At 36.6% G+C, this 19162-nt stretch overlaps 1 protein-coding gene across 4 annotated transcripts in view; it reads left to right on the top strand.

Moving 5' to 3' along the window:
* Positions 1–19162, top strand: part of DENND4C (DENN domain containing 4C) — a 117058-nt gene that overhangs the window by 81743 nt on the left and 16153 nt on the right. For 3 of the 4 annotated variants that reach the window (XM_027874584.1, XM_027874585.1, XM_027874587.1), the window contains 11 exons: positions 2836–2871; positions 2967–3097; positions 4082–4214; positions 5819–6025; positions 7069–7197; positions 7327–7453; positions 7727–7873; positions 10302–10427; positions 11513–11659; positions 13890–15058; positions 18760–18937. In XM_027874584.1, the coding sequence (XP_027730385.1) occupies positions 2836–2871; positions 2967–3097; positions 4082–4214; positions 5819–6025; positions 7069–7197; positions 7327–7453; positions 7727–7873; positions 10302–10427; positions 11513–11659; positions 13890–15058; positions 18760–18937 (2530 nt within the window). The remainder of the gene's footprint in view (positions 1–2835; positions 2872–2966; positions 3098–4081; positions 4215–5818; positions 6026–7068; positions 7198–7326; positions 7454–7726; positions 7874–10301; positions 10428–11512; positions 11660–13889; positions 15059–18759; positions 18938–19162) is intronic. The other variant, XM_027874586.1, reaches the window with a different exon arrangement.

The raw sequence follows: 19162 nt of genomic DNA, 5'->3' as shown, positions 1-19162 counted from the left end.
GTGTGTGTGTGTGTGTGTGTGTGTGTGTGTGTGTGTGTGTGTGTGTGAGACAAGCTCAGACCTGTGCTTTAGGAAAATCACTTTAGTGGCTGAATAGAGGATGGATTGGAGTAGGGAGGGACTTGAGGTAGGCAGATTCATCTGATTACTGTTGCAGTAATCTAGTCATAAGATTATGAGGGCCTGCACTAGAGTGGTAGCAGTGTCAGAGAAGAAGTTGCAAAGGTGAAATTGACCAGCTTCTGCAACAGCTTGGATGTAAGGGATCAGAGATAGTAAGGAATCCAGGATGACTGACTCCTAGGCTGTGAGCCTGAGGGACTAGGAGAATGGTGGTGTTTTCTGTAGTAATAGGGAAGATAGGAAGGGGGCAGGGTTTAGGAGAAAAGATAGTAGGTTATGTTTTGGACATAGTGAGTTTAAGATGTCTTCTGGAATTCAGTTTGAGATGTCAAAAAGGCAGTTTGTGTTGCAAGGTTGGAGGTTAGCAGAGAGATTGGGGCAGGATAGGTAGATTTGAGGATCATCAGCAGAAGGATGGAAATTAAATCCGTAAGATCTGATGAGATCACCAAATGAAGTAATATAGAGGGAGAAGAGAAGAAGGCCCAGAACAGATCCCTGCAGGTCGTGATTTGGAAGAGTATCCAACAAAGGAGACAGAGATGGAGTGATCATATAGAAAGGAGAAGCAGGAGAGAGTGGTGTACCCAAAGCCTTGATAGAAGAGAGTGTCATGGAGCAGAGAGTGATCAACAGTATCAAAGGCTGCAGAGAGGTCAGAAATGAAGATTGAGAATGGATCATTGGATTTGGCAAATACGAGATCATTAGTTACTGGAGAGAATAGTTCTAGTGCAGTAATAAGCTGGATTGTAAGAAGATAAGAAGAGAAAAGTGGAAGCATCTATTGTAGATGACCTTTTCCAAGACTTTAACTACAAAGGGCAAAAGAGATATAGGATGATAGTTATCAGAGAAAGAAGATCAAGTGAGGTTTTTTTCAGAATTAGGGTCATGTTTGTAGGCAGTAGGGAAAGCCAGTAGAAAGAGAGAGATTGAAAATAAGTGACAGAAGAGGCAGTCTTTTGGAGGAGACCACATGGAATGGGATCACTTGAGCAAGTAGAAGGGTAAGGAGTAAGGCCACTTCATCATGTGAGATGGGTGAAAGAAGAGAGAGCAGCAGGAGGTACCTGAATGATAGGAGTTGAGGAAAATGGAGTTAACAGTGAATGGCCTTAATTTTTTGTGAAAAATATGAGACAAGGTTCTCATCTGAGAGAATGGCATTGGGGGAGTGATGGAAGGTTTGAATGGGGATGAAAAGATTTTGAAATTAAAACAATCCTGAGCTATCATTTCATGCCCTCAAATTAGTTAAGACATGAAAATTCATTGTTAGAGGACACTTAGGAAAAACAAGCACTCTAGTTTTTTACTGCTGGTTTATTTATGAATTGGTTTGCACCTTCTAGAACACTGAAATTACACAAGAAAAGTTACTATATTGCGCATACCCTTTGATTCAAAGAAATCTGTACTGATGACACACCCCAAAGAGATTATTGAGAGCCAGAAAAAAAGATCCACGTCTACAAAGATGTTCTTAGCATTTTTTATGACAAAAAATTGGAAATAAAGTGTGAGCCTAAAGTGGGAAATGGCTCAACCAATGTGGTACATAACTGTAATGGATTGTTGCCATTCTGTAAGGAATGAAAAATTTATAGAAACATGAGAGGTATTATGATTAAACCCAATGAAGAAGGTTAAGATAAAATAATAATGTTCATAATGGCTATAGCAGTGAAAATATAGCCAATTCTAAGAGGCAACAAAATTTGGCCAGGATGGCTTGTTTGATCTTGATAAAAGTACTCAACTTTTTTGGGGGGAGTGATATTCCTTAAAGTAAAAGTTGACAGCAACTATCAATCATAACCACGATATTCAACAATTTTATTTGGCTGTTTTAAAAGAAAAAAAATGCCTTTAAAAATCACCACTTTTAAGATGTATCCCAAATAAAGAGTCAGAAGACCCATACATTAAAAAAAATGGATAACACTTCTTTTTGTAGTGGCAAAGAATTGGAAACTAAGAAGATATTCATCATTGAGGGAATGATTGAGCAAATTCTGTTATGAATGTAATGGAATGCTATTTTGTAATAAAGAAATGATAAAGGGTTTCAGAGAAACATGAGAAGACATATAAACTGACACTGAACAAAAGTGATCAAAACCAGAACAATTTATATAGTAACAACATTGTAGCAACAAACAACTTTGAAAGTGACCAATTGCCATTCAGATAAACTGATAATCCTCTCTGATTACTAACTCTTAAAATGCAGAATGAGACATCATTTTGTGTATTGATAATGTGAGAATTTGTTTTTCTTGGGTATTCATATTATAAGGGGTTCAGCTTTTATTATATTACTTTAAGCGGAAAGGGAAAATAAATGTTAAATATTGAAAAATAAAAGGGCAGGGGGCAGCTCGGTGGCTCAGTGGATAGAGCACTGGCCCTGAAGTCAGGAGTACCTGAGTTCAAATCCGGCCTCAGAGCAAACACTTGACACTTGTGACCCTGGGCAAGTCACTTAACCCCAATTGCCTTAAAAAAATAAATAAATAAAATTAAAAAAAAAATAAATTGTTACCCTCACTATTTTTTTCTTAGACATCATTTTCAGAATCACTAACTTGTTTAAATAGATTGGACTAGAGATACCATATTTTCATTCTATGTCGTCTTTATAAAAAGGGAAATATGGGGAAATAGTTTTTTTAAATACATTTATCTGATTTTATTTTTTCTTTCTAGCTATTTCCTGATAAAGGCACTGAAAAAACAGATAAGGTATTTTTTTTAAATAACGGTGAAATCTATATTGACATTCTAGGATTATGTCTTATATAAATTACTTGGGGGTTATGGCTTTTGTTTTTTCCCAGGTTGATTTAGACTCAGCAGAAGATACCAGGTTGATAGAGCTAGATGATTCCCAGAAGAGTGAACATACAGTCTTAATAATGCCACCAGAGCCACCTGCTAGTGATGGACAAGACCTGTCACCTAAATATAGGTAATCTGTAGAACCAAGAGAAAACAGAACTGCTTATTGACTCTCTAGAATAAGAAATGACATAAGAGTTTAAGTAGATATTTCATGGTTCCTTTGATATCTTCTGTCTTTTAAAAAAAAAAAATCACTTCATCAAAGAAAAATCTGGATATAAATTCAAATATCTGTAACAACTTCAGTTTTGTTTCCTACTACAATTTAATGAACTAATGAGATGCACTTTTAAGAACAGTTTTGTAGACTTATGTTTTATAAACCTTAAAGTACCTTAAATCTTAAAATAAATTGTGTGGTCATTGTGCTTTTTACATATACTAAGTCGGGGTGGGGAATTTGCGGCCTAGAGGCCACATGTGGCTGTCTAGGTCCTCAGGTGTGGCCTTTTGACTGTGAGTCCAAGTTTTACAGAACAAATCTTTGGACCTAGAGAGTCACATGTGGCTTCGGGGCTGCAGATTCCCCTACCCTGGACTAAGTCATTAAGGGAAACATTGTTAAAAGAAACTGTTATTTCAAGTATGTCTTTAGCTAATTTTTTAACAATCAGGTAGAAAAAAAGAATATAATTTGGAACCTGACGTTTAGCATTTGTTTTTTTCTTCACAGTACAGTTACAACTAGAATTTGATGTCTGCGTTAAATATTTATATGATTTCTAAGATATTACTTTAACTCTGGCATATAGGTTATAGTTTCAATTGTATACTATCATCTATCCTTTTGACACATTACAGACTCAAAGATATTATTCAGTCTGTAAAATACGGTATCAGAATGTGATTATTTTGTTTTTATGTAATTTAAATATCTAGTTTGATTTTTTTTTTAAATTTCTCTTTGACATTTTGGGGAGCTAAATTTATCAAATACATAGATACAATTGAAGTTTTGGAAGGAAATAAACTGGTTTTGTTTTTTTTAATAACCACGGAAAGAAAAAAAAAACTAATTTAAACTAATACCATTCCCCTTCTCTCTCTTAAGCTACAAAAACTTTCCCAGACTGGATCTTAAGCTTTTTGATAGACCACAGGCATTGAAAATTCCTTTCAACAGACATCCTGTAGGAAATAACATTTCAAACAGTCCAGCCCTCATGGCTAAAAGGACTAAACAGGTGGGTTAATCTTGACATAATATGTGTTTTTTAAAACATAAAAATATATGCACGTATGTATAACAAGTAATTCATATGTCGGTAGCTAATCAACTCAACACATTGAGTTCTTACTATACGTAAAACACTATGTTCAATATAGGAGGTTAAAAATTTTTTATTTTTTTAAAAATCAGTCCCTGCCTCTAAAAACTTATGTTCTCTTGGGCATGGGAGGGAGGGGGAGGAAGGATGGGGGAGGGGACAGGACACACAGAAATGGGATAATTACTGAGTTCCTATTAAGGTATCACTATTGACTTTTATTAGACCTTCAATATAATTTCAAGCCTGCATCTTTGCTTAATGTGAATTCTCAAATATTTGTATGCTTTTAGAGAATTCTTGGGAACCAAATATGCTCAGAATATCATTTAAACATAAAAAAAGAATATGTTATGGAAAACTAAGTCTAGTTGCTTAACAGCAGATCTGGCTTAATTATGAATAGAAAATTTGCTCTTCTGTTTTTGGTACTAATCATTAAGGTGAATATCTATAGTAAACCAGGAGATTTGGAACTTTAAATACATCCTCAATTTCTTCCTTCAGCTCTTGATTGTTTGGTCCTGCATTTTCAACTGCCAGCTAAACATCCTGTCACCTCACACATCCTACACATCCTGTCCCCTTCAAACTCAGCATGTCCAAAACTGAACTTAACATCTCCTTCAAAACATGTTCTTTCTCCTCCCAATTTACTACTGTGCTTCCAGGCTCAAAATACTAGAGACATTTTTTAATCTCTTACTGCCTCACCCTAATCCAGTTAATCCCCAAGGTTCCTTGCACTTCTGCCATTATGGAAGCAGATCTCCACACTGGTAGCACACTCCCCATACATTCCTACATCCTTTGAAATCCTTTACCTCTTTCAAGTTCTAGCTTAGGTGCCACTTCTTCCATTAAGCATCCCTCTCCTCTGCTTTATTATGATAGTGGTCTCTCCCTTGAATTTTCCACAGCGAATTGTTTTGTACTTTCCTTTGAAATTATCACAGGATATGTTATCATAGGATTTAGAGGCTGAAAGAACCTTTTTCCTTACATTATCTTTTTTTCATGAACATTTATTATTCCTTCCTATGGAATGTAAACCCTTTCAGCTCTTTTTTTTCATCTTATATACCCAGCACAAAGCATAAACAATAGGAGCTGAATGAATGTTTGTTGAATTGAATACTTTGATTCAGTAGGTTTGAAACTGGACAACTTCAGGATTTAAAAATATGCAGTCTCTAAGAACCAATGAAGATTCTGCAGGATGATGAGATGTTTGGTTCTGAATTTATGATCTTCACCCATTTTTGAATAATGGATGAGATAAATTTCTTAATTTCTCCAAAAAGTTGTTATAAATAACAAGATTTTATCCCTCTAGGTGGTATTCCAGAAGAGAATTGCTAGTCTAAATAAATCTTTACAGATCTGAGGTAGTGGGGTGTTTTTTGTTTTTTTTGTTTTTAATTTTTAAGGTGCCAATTTTAGAATGCAGTTTTGTTTATATTTCTTTTTTGGAATTTAGGGTGTATTGAGTATAATTTTCTTTCATTTTCTTTTTCTAGGAGATAAAAACAGCTCATAAATTGGCCAAGAGATATTATGCAAACCCACCACAGTGGGCTAAGTGCCTGTTCAGTCATTGTTACAGCTTATGGTTCATTTGTTTACCAGCTTATGTTAGAGTTTCTCATCCTAAAGTGAAAGCACTGCAGCAAGCATATGATGTACTTATTAAGATGAGGAAATTAGATGTGGATCCATTGGATGAGGCAAGTACAAAAATTTTTATATTTTATAATGGTTAATTCTAAGATGGATTTTATTTTTACTGTCAAGAAAATTACAGATGCACAAATAGCTTTAACTTCTCCAGAGTAAACCAACCTACCATTCTCTACAAAAGTATGCTAATAATAAAGTGAAAGAAGAGAAAAAAAATTAAAAATTGAATTAAGAAATAAAAGAACATTCCAAATAGCTAATAATAAGAGAAATGCAAATCAATACAATCCTGAAGTTTTATTTCATATCTTGGAAATCGGCAAAGATAACAAAAGGTGGGAATTGTCAATGTTGAATCAGTGTAATTATTTTGGAAAGCAGTTTAGAATGATGCAAATAAAGTGACCAAAATATCTATATCCTTTGACTCAGAGATTCCATTACTAGGTTATACTAATTCGAGGAAGTCAGTGATAAGAACAAAGTTCCCAGATACACCAAAATATTTACAATAGTACTTTTGTTGACAGGGTATAAAATGAAACCTCAGGATTGTATTGATTTCATTTTTCTTATGATTAGTTATTTGGAATGTTCTTCTGTTTCTTCAAATTTTTTTTCAATCCATGAAAATCTGCTTTCTCTCCCCACCTCTGTTTCTCTCCCCTCCTCTTCCCTTTTGAGAAAAATAAAAAAGAAAACCTTTGCTATAAAGGAGTATAACACATCGAAAGAAATTTCCCCCTTCACTATGACCAAAGAAATAGGTCTCAGTCTTCACTCTGAGTCTATCACCTCTTTCTCTGGAAATAGAAAGTATATTACATCCCAAGTCTTTCAAGTTTGCTCATTTCATGAATCAGAGTTGTCAAGTTTTTCCAAGTAGTTTGTTCTTGTTAACATTTTCTTGTTAGTAATCAAACAAACAAACAAACAAAAAATTTTAAAAATAGTTGCATCTTTGTTATGTAGGGGGAAAGATGTTATGACTGTTTTATGTATTCTCCTGTGTATAGTTGAGTCATTTTAAATTCAGCACAAGTGTATGAATATTTTAGACTAATTCATATCATGTTCTCAACTTTGTTAGGTGTGCTATCGTGTTGTAATGCAACTTTGTGGACTTTGGGGTCATCCTGTTCTAGCAGTTCGAGTCTTATTCGAAATGAAAACTGCTAAAATACAACCAAACGCAATTACCTATGGTTATTACAATAAGGTAAGTAATGGACTATTATTTAACCTAAATGCACATTGTTTTTCATTCTTGACAGTGCTTTTTGAAATATGAAGCTTTCTTTGGATGATCTTCTATAGAATTTCCTGATGAAACAATTTTTGTTGTCAGGTAGTTTTGGAGAGCCCGTGGCCTAGCAGTAATCGCAGTGGTACCTTCTTGTGGACGAAGGTACGGAACGTGGTGTGTGGCATCGCACAATTTAAGCAGCCACTTAAAAAGGCCACACAAATATCAGGTAATATGTAAGTTGTAATCAGAGGTGAACTTCCACATTGAACCATGAAACATATTGTTTTGTATAGCATGGTGAACTTTTTAGTTTTTCTAATATTTTAAAATTGGATGTTATGATAAGCATTGCATTATGCCTTTATTATACTAAAGTCACAGTTTACCTTGGTCCAGGATTATTTATTGGTGCAACTTTAAATGTGTAGTGAGTTGTTTGTGTTTAGTTTCACAGGTATTAGTACATGTATTATTGAGCTGCTGTTGCCCTTATCTTTAGCTCCTCGGAATCCTATAGGTGGAAGTGATGGGGACACGGTGAGCCATGGTAGCGTGGATAGTTCTAACGATGCTAACAATGGGGAGCACACACTCTTCGTCAGAGATTTAATCAGGCTTGATTCCATTGATAATCACTCTAGCACAGGTACTAAATCCTTCTGGGTTTCACTAACCCATCACATACTGTCATGTTAAATCTCTTTCAATTTGTTTTAAACATTGCTTTTCCTTTCCTGAGGTTGTGCGATATGAATACTTTTCAGCGCCACTTAATATATTCACATGGAAAGAAACTGGAGTATTGTCAACCCACAGTATTAGATCAGTCAGTACTCTAAAGGGAGAGTTACCCTTGGAGAGCAGGTAGCATAATGTTTTTTAAACTACTTTCGTAGTCCACCAACATCTGTGGAACTGTGCAATATTATTGATAGAAATGTCAAATTAAAACTTTTATTTGGGATATGATTTGGAAATTCTTTTTCTGATTATATAGTATAACCTCAGAAAACTTTGAGGTTATAAACATATAGACAGAGGGGGATATGGTATTGATAAGGAACACTCATTATTGTGGAATTACCTGCTATGGCAAGTTACTTCAAAGATTTATTAAGTATAACCATGGATGATAACCTCTGTCCATTAAAGTTAAAGATAGGCTTAATGTAAATGACCATATTGTGCCGGTGTGTGTGTGTCGCACATCCTTCTTCTTCTCCTCTCATGTTTTTGTTAATAGCTCGAGCTTTTTCTTAAAGAGAATCCCGAGTCTCGTTCCTGTGCTTCCTCTGATGTTCTTGTCTCAAGGACTGGAGTCTCCTTCTCTCTGATCTTTGTTGCTCTGCTTTTCGCTCTGTGCTGTTTCTTGGTGCTGCATGTGTCCTTGGCTGTCATGGTGTGGGGTGCAGACAGACTTGTAGGACGTGAAGCCATGGATACACGGGGGCATTATTTCTGCCCCTGAATGTTAACTCCTGCAGGTAATTTCCCATTTATTAGGTTAAATTTTGCTGACAAGTAAGGGGAGGGGGAACTTTCTACTTATGTAGTAAACATTGCCCCAAATGGAAAACTCTCTTAGGTGCCTTGCCTTTTCTCCCTTGAATTTTGTGTAGGATCTTCCCCAAATATCCAGCTGTGATTTCATGAGTTGTTTTCAAAGCTGGTTTCTGAACTTACATTGTAATTACTTGAAGCTTAATTTTAATTTCTAACTTTGAGGTCTGTATAATGGGACCATCTCCTACTTGAAACCAGCTTAAAAATTTAGTCTTTTGGATACTTTAGTAATTAAATTTCTTTCTAATAGAGGCTAATATGTACCCACATTATACTGGATCATATTATTTTTCATTCAGCAGACATTTAATAAGTGCCTTTTCTATCTGCTGTGTATAAAGCACTGTGGTCCCTGCAGTATGCATGAACTATTATGTAAGGCTTGTTTTGTACTTTATAAGGAGCCATTTGCTCCTTTCAAATTAGTCAGCAAAATTGTTGTGTTTGAAATTACCTTCCCCTAGTCTCAGCAGCATGTTTATATATGCTTGAGAAACTAGTTAGTGAACAATATAACTGTTACAGCAGACTTGAAGGTCCTTTAAGTATGAGTGTCAGCTCTTTCCTGGGATGTCTACCGTGGTCGTTGCATAGTGCCAGTAGAGAAAATGGGTTCTGTTCTTGAGAGACCAGAGTTGATTTTTACTTAGTTCACTGAATATTGTTACCTAACAAAGTTAACGTTTCTCCTTCCCTTCCTCTAGACCTCATGACAAGGGCAACATAACGCCTGTGATGGGGACTCTGACCTCTCAATTATCACTGTCAACTGGGGTGGAGTATTCTAGCTGTAGAAGACTAGCATTCACATCCCACTTTAGTTACCTTGTAACTCTGCTTGAAATGATGGCTAAAACTCAGACAGTAGTAATAGTTGCAATAGATGTGGTCTGTGATGTCTCTGTTGTATCAGTTGCTACTTGTGGCATATGGGAAACTGCTACCCTAGCTCAGTATCATTCTCTATAAGTTGAAAGCAGGTACCAAATTTCAGATGCTCTAAAAGTTTTGTCATTAATTCTCAAAATTTTGGGCAAAAAAAGAATCAGTATATTTGATTACATTCTCAGTTCTTTTATTGTCATAGCCGCATGTCTTAATATATAAATTTGCCTCTTGATAAGGTGATAAAATGCTTACTGGATTGTGGGAGTCTGCAGTATACTTTCTCTTCTCCTGTATCTTGCTTTGAGATTCTTGATGCTGACTGGCTTTGCCTTTCTTCATAATATCCTGTAGTAACTGGGCTTTTCAAATTCAAAGGGCAATATTTTTAGATGCATAATGATCTTAACTTTTCTGTTTTCAATGTCCTTTGCTATTTATTGTCATTTGAAAGTGTCTTCTTTGTTTTATAAAGTTTCTGATCTCCTTAAACCCTAAAATTTTGTTTTCTTGGATTCTATTGTGATACCTAATAAATGGAACTTTATTTTAAAAAAAAACTGTGGGGTAGTTCATAAATGCTAAGTGTCATATGTCTTTAATATGATTTCTGTTTGTTCTAATAGGTGGTCAGTCTGATCAAGGATATGGATCAAAGGATGAACTTATAAAAGATGATGCAGAAAGTGTTCATGTGCCAGAAGCACACATTGAGGAAGAATTGTTAACTAAGACAAAAGCCCAGAGAGACAGTTAAGTATTGTTATTGAGTGGCTTTATTTTGTTTATCTTCCCTACTAGATTATAAGTCTCTTGTAAGCAAGGCTTATTCACTTTTGTGTCCTATTCTGTGCCTGATATAGTACTCAACACTCATAAATACTCAACACTAATAAATAGGTGTTTAATAACTAGTTAAATATAATTTGGGATTTTTTTTCTTCCATCATTAGGCCTGGTGCTAGTTGAATCTAGAGAGACTGAATTAAGTTGCAGACTAAGGTCATCCAAATAGAAGCAGAGCCAACACTGAAATTCAGGTCTCCTGATTGTCCTGCCAGTGCCCTTTACCCCAAAGGTGTCTAGCTCATGCCTGGCAGCGAGTGAACCATAAAACTCCTGGGTGAACTGAACCAGATTAAAATATAATTTTGGGGAAATGTAAAATTCTGAAATGTTTAACAAAATGTATAAAAATATAGTTCAACGTAGATAATGTTAATTTGTGGTTTTCTAAGCCAGTGTGCATTGACAGGGAATCCTTTCTGTTTGAGTTTGACACCATTACTTTACACTATGCCATTCTTATGGGGTGTGCAAGAAAGTCTTTTTTTTGGGGAGGAGTTAAAATGGCCTAACTACTTTTCTAAGCAATACTAGGAGTGATCATCCAGCCTAGTCATTCACCTTTTGAAGAAATTATGTGGTTTTGAAGACTATGATTTCCTGACAGAAAGTGGAGATGGAATAAATAAATTAATAAATGAATTTCTTGGCTCGCCTTCACTATATAGCCATGTTCTTAATAACCTCCACTCCTAGTTTGCAGATAATCAAGAATGGGGCTATACAAAAAAGGGCCTTCACCTTTAGGAGTTCCTTCTAAGTGTATACATAGCTAATTTACATTCTCAGTTTGGTTAATGTTAATGTGAGATAAAGTAGATTGGTTCTGGCAGTATTGATTGACATTGATTCAAATGCTCTTGGATTGGCAATATTTGCCCTGTGTGGGAAAACAAAAACTAAGCAATAAAGTAACAGAAAATATGTTAACATCTTAAAATTTGCTTTTCTTGTTATTGTTCCTGCCCATATCATTGATGTTTCCTTTTAGAAGTTTCTGATGTCCCTGCTTTTGTGGAAAAGCTACAGCAGCTGAGTCCAGAGGCGTTTAATTCTGTAGAAGTACCCACATCAGGAAGCAGTATTGTGAAAGTTCCATCGGGCATTTTTGATATCAGCAGCCGGAAAAGTAGCACTGGTGAGTCCCTTTATTGTCTAATATGGCATATTGAACATAATGCAGGTTGAAATGGCATATGTAATGCACTTAAAACACGTCTGAATTATATAAAGTTGTTGAATTGGTGGTAACTGATACTTTGAAGAACAGGAAATAGTTCTGACCCATAGTGGAACAACACCATTAAAGGATGTTAAAGTGAAAAGCCAGTGAAAATTACAAGTTTGTTAGTTAAACAGAATGAGACAATAAATATTTGCTTGCCCACAATGAAGAGCACAAGGAGTCATTTATTTATTAAATGTTCAGTTTCTGACCACAAAGATTGAGTAAACTAAAGGTTTTTTTGGCATGCCTTCGCTCTTGGAAAAAATCTTTTTTTGTTCTCACCCATGCTTGTTAGAACCAGCAAGAACCAAAGACAGTCGTGTGTTTTTTCTGGAACAGATAAATGATAAAGTAGTCATGCACTTATATGTGCTGCCACAGCCCTCAACCTGGGAGAGAAAGAGAAGAGAACCTCAAACCATCTACCTGTAATGGAGTCATTTGTTTTGGTTATCAATCCAACTTCTATAAGGAACTAAACTTCTGATGGGTTATAGATGAAAATGTGTAATTATCCACATGTCCATGAAGTGACTGCTCTTTCTGTGTCAACCCTTCCCCATGATATTTATCTGAGTTTGAGTATCCTGAGGATCTTGTCATCGATACCTCTTCTATATGCTCATTTGATGATGGCAATAATTCATAGGGAGGCATCATGGTACAGTGCAAAGAGTGGTGGTTTTGGAGACAGGAACTAGGTTGAAATCCCAGCTCTGCAGCTCATTTCGTGTAAGACCTTGGACAAGTTACTTAAGCTCTCCCTGGGTCTTAGTTTCCCTAAATCTATGACCCTGTGATTTCACTGAAGTCAGCTGTAGTGTGGGCAGAAAATCCCATGGAGTAAAATATACCAGAAAAAATAGTAGAGTTTATTTTGTTAACGACTGTATGCAGAGTAAACTTCCCTCTTTTCATATTATATTTGCTTTGAAGCTTTTGTACCTCTTCTCCTTCAGTGTTGGAAAAAAAGGGCAGATAGAAGTAGAAGTAATGACTTTTGAGTCTTGAAATTTATCCCAGGTGGCCTCTTATTTCAGTTCTATGACTAAAATGTTACTGGGATCTTCCTCTGTATCAAAACCTGACAGATAAATAAGATAGGAAATAATCCAAGTAATATCAAACGGTTATTAAATTTTTTCTTTTTTCTCCCCTATCTTACTTCTACACGTTATGTGCCCCACTTTTTTTGAATATTTAGTTCATTGCAGAAGGGGAAGGCAATCTACATTAAATAAGATAAAACTGAATTAGCATTCTAAAGGTGCCACAGCTTCTCAATACTTGTAAAAGATCAGGTCAAAGGCATCAGTCTTAGTGCTTTAAAAAAAAAAAAAAGTTAATCCATCAAAAAGTTCAACTCTTCTGATGCTTAAGCCATATAATTACCAACTGAAAATAATTTGGAAAGATGAAAAAAGTCTATAGAATTCTGGGAAGCAATATAATGAAAATGGCAATTGTTGTGGAATTTATCCAGAGTTCTTACCAAATCTTTGTTGTTTAAAAAGCAAAAACAAATGACTTTTACTCAGTTTATTAAGTGATTTCAATTGGGAGCAAGCAAATCTTTTTATTGGTGAAATTTAAAAGATTTCATCTTCTTTCTCCAGTATTAAAAAGATTTTCACTGTCACTGGAATATTCTACCCCTTTGATTGTATATCTGAAGACCTTGTTACCATTTTGAAATTTGGGTTGTTTCTCCACACATTTACTGTTATCCTTTTCCTTTTACACTGTTTTTCTTTTCCTTCTGCTATTACCTGTGTTTGTATGCTGAGGGGATAAGGAGTGAGAATGCATCTACTTAATTTTTCCATGAATCTGAACCTTCATGGAAGTTAAGTGATTACTAAAAGAGTGAGTTTCTTTTGGATGTGTTTTTCTTTTTTGTCGTCTATTTTTTTTATTTTAGACTTATGCTGACGTTGCAAACACTAAGTTTTGTTCATGTTTATTATTCTACTTAAAATAGGAAACTTGTGGTTTCCTGATAACATTTAAGAAGCTATTTTAGATGTGTTCACCAGCAGTGTTAGTTGATCGAGTCTTAAATTTGTACCTGATTATTCATTTAACTCAACATCTATTAACATTTTGGGAACAAATTTTAACAATGTATTTTCTGTTTTAGGTAGTACATCAAATATACTATTTTCTGCTCAGGATTCTGTTGAGGATTCGGTGTTTACTGAGGCATCTAATTTGAAAACTAGTGACAAAGGAGAGAAAAGACAAAAACATTTTTCAGAAAGGAGTTGTAGTTTTAGCTCTGAAAGTCGAGCAGGAATGTTGCTAAAAAAGAGCAGTTTGGACTCAAATTCTAGTGAAATGGCAATAATGATGGGAGCAGATGCTAAGATCCTTACTGCAGCCTTATCCTATAATAAGTCACCACAATTTCATGTTCAAAGACACCAGAGTTTAGATGGTGTAGGTGGCCCGCTGGCCGACACAAGGACTCCTGCATGTGCAGGGATTTGGGGGACAGAGCATAGGACATCTCCAGGCCTGGGAATGCTGGAGGAAGGGCATGAACAGCCAGACACTGTTGGTGATGGTGATGATGGTGCAGCTGAACTCGCCATGGCAGAGCATAAACTTACAGAACCATGGAGTGGCAATCAGTCCAAAGACCTGAAAACAGAATCCAATTATGTAATAAACAAAAGAAATAGTTCTTATAGTGGAGCCAAACTGATTGAAAGGGAGGATGTTGAAACTGGGCTCGATCCCCTGTCTCTGTTAGCCACTGAGTGTGTAGAAGGGAAGCCTTCTGACTCTGAGGAGAAAACGCTGTCTCCAGTTGTGGCGCGTAATCTAGCAGATGAGATAGAGAGCTACATGAACTTGAAAAGTCCTTTGGGGAGCAAGTCTTCCAGCATGGAGTTACACAAACGAGAAAACAGAGGGTCAGCAGAATGTGTGTCTGGTGCATTCGAGCCCTCGTTAGAGCGACGGTCTAGCCTGCCCTTGGATCACAGTCCACCACTCCAGGAAAAAACTGAAAAGCAGAAGAGCCCTCCTTCTGTATCCAGGTCAAAAACTTTCACTGGACACTCCAAACAGCAGGCTTCCCAACGAGCACATAAAGAGCGCTCCACGTCTTTGTCAGCACTCGTGCGTTCTTCACAACATGGATCTTTGGGCTCTGTAGTCACTTCTTTGTCAGGAATAAAGTTGGATAATATTTTGTCTGGACCCAAGATAGATGTTCTGAAGTCTGGTATGAAACAAGCAGCTACAGTAGCCAGTAAGATGTGGGGAGCTGTGGCCTCTGCTTATAATTATTCAGATGATGAGGTAAGAATGTTCTTTATTGTACAGTTACCACATATCATAATTTTGGTTTTGTGTGGTCTTACATAGTAATTTTTAAAAAAAATGAGATATAAAGTATTGGAGCTTTTACTTTCATAGTTCTGTAGATGAAGTAGACTAAGAATTCAAGATTTCTTTCCTCAAAGAAACATTTTTTTTTCTTTTTGCTAGGCAATGGGGTTAAGTGACTTGGCCAGGGTCACACAGCTAGTAAGTGTCAAGTGTCTGAGGCCAGATTTGAACTGAGCTCCTCCTGACTTTAGGGCTGGTGCTCTATCCACTGCTCCACCTAGCTGCCCCTCCTTAAAGAAACTCTTGAACCAAATGATTTCACCTTACTTCTTTTTTTTTTTTTTTTTTTTTTGGCAAGGGAATCAGGGTTAAGTGACTTGCCCAGGGTCACACAGCTTTGAACTCGGGTCCTCCTGACTCCAGACTAGCTGCCCCTCACCTTACATTTATAAGCAGTTTTCAGATCATTTTCATCCAGATGAAGTACCCCTCTGCAGGTCTTTGAATAGCTTGCAGTTATGTGAATAATGCTTCATAAAATCAAGGTTGAAAAGAGGTGAGTGTTGAAAGTATAATTAGGAAGGATTTCTTTTAATTGAATTCAAATTTCACAAAAAAAAATGTTTAATGAAAGTTACACCATTATGGTCTTCAGAGAATTATTTAACACCCCATTGTATATGAACAGATTTCTGTATAAACTTGTAAGCAAAAAGTTCACACCATGCAAAAAATTTATATAAAGTAGATTGCTGTATTTTGTATGGTTTTACTATTATACTTTTTTTACAGTCTTGGGGTGTCATGCTTTAGGGATTAAGAGTACCTGATTATTTCTTCTACTTAACAGTAACAACTTGTGTGACTCTGGCCCCAGTCTTTCTCTCCCTGAGCTTCAGTCCTGCATCACCAATTTCTTATTAGACATTTCAGACTGAATGTTTTAGAGACATCTTAAATTCAACCCAAAGCAAACCAAGCTGCTTCTGTCTCCCTCTCCGTCTCCCTCTCTCTCTCTACCTCTCTCTCTCTCCCTCTCCCTCTCCCTCCCCCTCCCTCTCTCTCTCTCTCTCTCATTCCTACCCCCTAGTCTTTCCTGCAGGCCTCACAATTTCTGTCAAAGGTACCACCATCCGTCCAGTCTCCCAGGCTCCTACCTCATCCTGGACTTCTCTTTTTCTGTCACTCTTATTTATCCAATCAGTTAGGAAATCCAGCCTTATCTCCACTCTCATAGCTCAGGCCCTCATCATCTCTGACCTAGATTATTACAACAGCTTCTTAATTGAAGCTCTATTTTCTCACTACTCCAGCCCATCCTCTGAACATTTTTGAAAAAGGTTTTCCTTAAGCACAGATCTTACTTTGTGACTTACCTACTCAGTCTATTGCAGCAGCTTCCTCTTCCCTTTAGGATCAGATTTGAACCCTTCCTTTAGTTGAGCATTTAATGTCTTCTACAAGTCAGCCCCAGCCTATCTTTCCAGTGTTGTTGGACATTGTTCTCCCTCTCTTTCTCATTGTGATATAGATAGACTGGCCACATTCTGGTCCTCACACCTGACACATTATTTCCCAGGACATTCCAGCTCTCGTAAGATGCCTGTGTTTATATACTCCCTCATTACCTTTACCTTACATAGTCCCTGACTTGTTTTAAGACTCAGCTCAAGCACCATCATTTGCATAAAGCCTTCCAGATCCCCCCAGCTTCTATTGCCCTCCCTACTGAACTATCTTGTATTTTTGTTGTATGTATTTGTATTTATTCACTTTCTTTCTGTGCTTTCTTATATGTTCTTGTTGTCTCCTGGATTAGAATAGTAAGCTCTGTGTTAGTAGTAGGGATTGTTTCATTCTTTGTATTTGTATCTCCTGTGCCTAAATACATGTTGTTTGATTTAAGGTTTGTAAAATGCTTTGCTTACATTATGCCTCTTGATCTTCCAACAACCCCATGAAGTTCCAGTTCCCAGACATCATTCCCCTTACGGAGATGTTAGAAGCTGAGGCTTAGGTGGCCTTTCCTGGGGTCACAGAGATGATGATTGTCTGAAGCAGAGATTCAATCCTCAATCCTCTGGACTCTAAAACCAGTTCTCTAAATACTGTGTCATCCTGCTTCTCTTGATTAGGGGAAGATTTAATGGGAGAGGTAGATTTTGAAGAAGAACTTGAACAAAGAGTGGGTGTTTCGTGAATGTGAAAAAGGAAAATTTTTACAGACTACCTACCTTAAAGATTAAAGTTGCTGTGGTTTGCTACAGTAGTAGAATAAAGGTAAATGCAATAGACTAAAATGTTCTGAGACAGCGATCAGAAGCTAGGAGAATTTGAGGTGTAAGAAGATATGACTGAATTGTGTTCACATTGGTGTTAACTGTAGCCATGTAAACAAATGGTACGATGTCTTGAATAATTAAATCCTTGAGGGAAGCGTTGTAAGGGAAGCCAAAGAAACAAGTCAGTAAGAATGAATGGGGAGAGTGTTATAATAAAACACTAAACCTTCGTGAAAACAAGTAAATAAAAACATTCAACTGACTTTTTTTTTTTTGGTGAGGCGTTGGAGTTAAGTGACTTGCCCAGAGTCACACAGCTAGTGAGTGTTATGTGTCTGAGACCGGATTTGAACTCAGGTCCTCCTGACTCCAGAGCCAGTGCTCTATCCACTGTACCACCTACCAGTCCCCCCCCCCCTTTTTTTTGGTGGAAGCTGTGAGTGGTGATAATTCAAAACTGCCTGACCCAAAAAGTCAGTCGAAATAATAATCTTATATTTGAATAACATTTTACCATTTATAAATCACTTTAACCTTATTTGATCATCATATCAACCTGATGTCAGGGCAGGTAGGATCCCCATTTTACAGATGAGAAAACTGAGGCTCAGAAAGATAATATGCCTAATATAACATGGCTATCTTAGGTGACTAAGCTGAGATTTAAATCTATACCTTTAGTATTCTGCTCTGCAACTTGTTTAGCTGTACCAAACTGTCTTTCTCATACTTTAGAAATTACCCTGTAAAGTTTTGTATGTTTTAGGGGGAGGCAGTTGGGGTTGAGTGGCTTGCCCAGGGTCACACAGCTAATTAGTGTGAGAGGCCACTTTTGAACTCGGGTCCTTCTGACACCAGGACCGGTCCTCTAACCACTGTGCCAACTAGCTGCCCTTTGTGTTGTTAATCGTAGCCATCAAGCTTAGGATTTTTTTTACAGTCATTAAAGTCAGTGATTTTAATAGAAATACTACAAGATTGGCAGCCAGTATTCTTTTAAAATTCTTATTTTAAAAAATACTCAAACTGGACAATTAACAGGAAGAGAAAGAAATTTCATTATGAAGGATGGACATCAGAGAAAGATTTTATAAGAAAATAAGGATAGGCACAGGACAGGGAGTGAAGCCTTCAATATAGGAAATAGAGATGTAAAGTTCACGTTATAACATTTTACCAACTGTGGCAGCTTTGAAGGGAGAGTTGTGGCATAAAACAGATTTTTCTCTCAGTTATCTCAGCACAAAGGGAAAAGTTTGACACACAACAGCAATGAAAAGTTTGTGGTTTTGACAAATTTGAGTTTATTTGGAAAGGCTAAAAAAAAATGCCATTGGGGCAGTGTATTTACCTATATTTATGTGTTTGTTTTGTTTGTTTTAATTAAAGGAAGAACCCAGTAGAGATTATAGCTTTCCCGCTGGTTTAGAAGACCACATTTTCGGAGATGACCTAACATCCAAAGTGTGTGTCCCAGGGCTAGTCACTAGTGAACTCACACAGAGCAACACGAGTCTTGGCAGTAGCAGCAGCAGTGGGGATGTAGGAAAATTGCACTATCCAACAGGTAAGGAGGATTTACCTTTCTTATCATGTGTCATTGGTATTTACTATAAGGGGGTATTCTCCCCAATATGGTAAAATCAACTCTACCCTAGCCTTCTGACCTCATGGTATAGAGGTGATGTGGGGTTTTTTTAATGTTCTGCCAATACAGTACAAGCCCTGGCAGGGTTTACAAAGGTAGGAAGACTAAGTGTATATATGAAGACTGTTTTATTTTGTCTTTATT

This window comes from Vombatus ursinus, unplaced genomic scaffold, assembly GCF_900497805.2.
Source record: "Vombatus ursinus unplaced genomic scaffold, bare-nosed wombat genome assembly UNPS02014807.1, whole genome shotgun sequence".
In the NCBI taxonomy this organism is placed as follows: domain Eukaryota; kingdom Metazoa; phylum Chordata; class Mammalia; order Diprotodontia; family Vombatidae; genus Vombatus; species Vombatus ursinus.
Note: the sequence above shows the minus strand (reverse complement) of the source record. Positions and strands in the feature narration are given on the sequence as shown.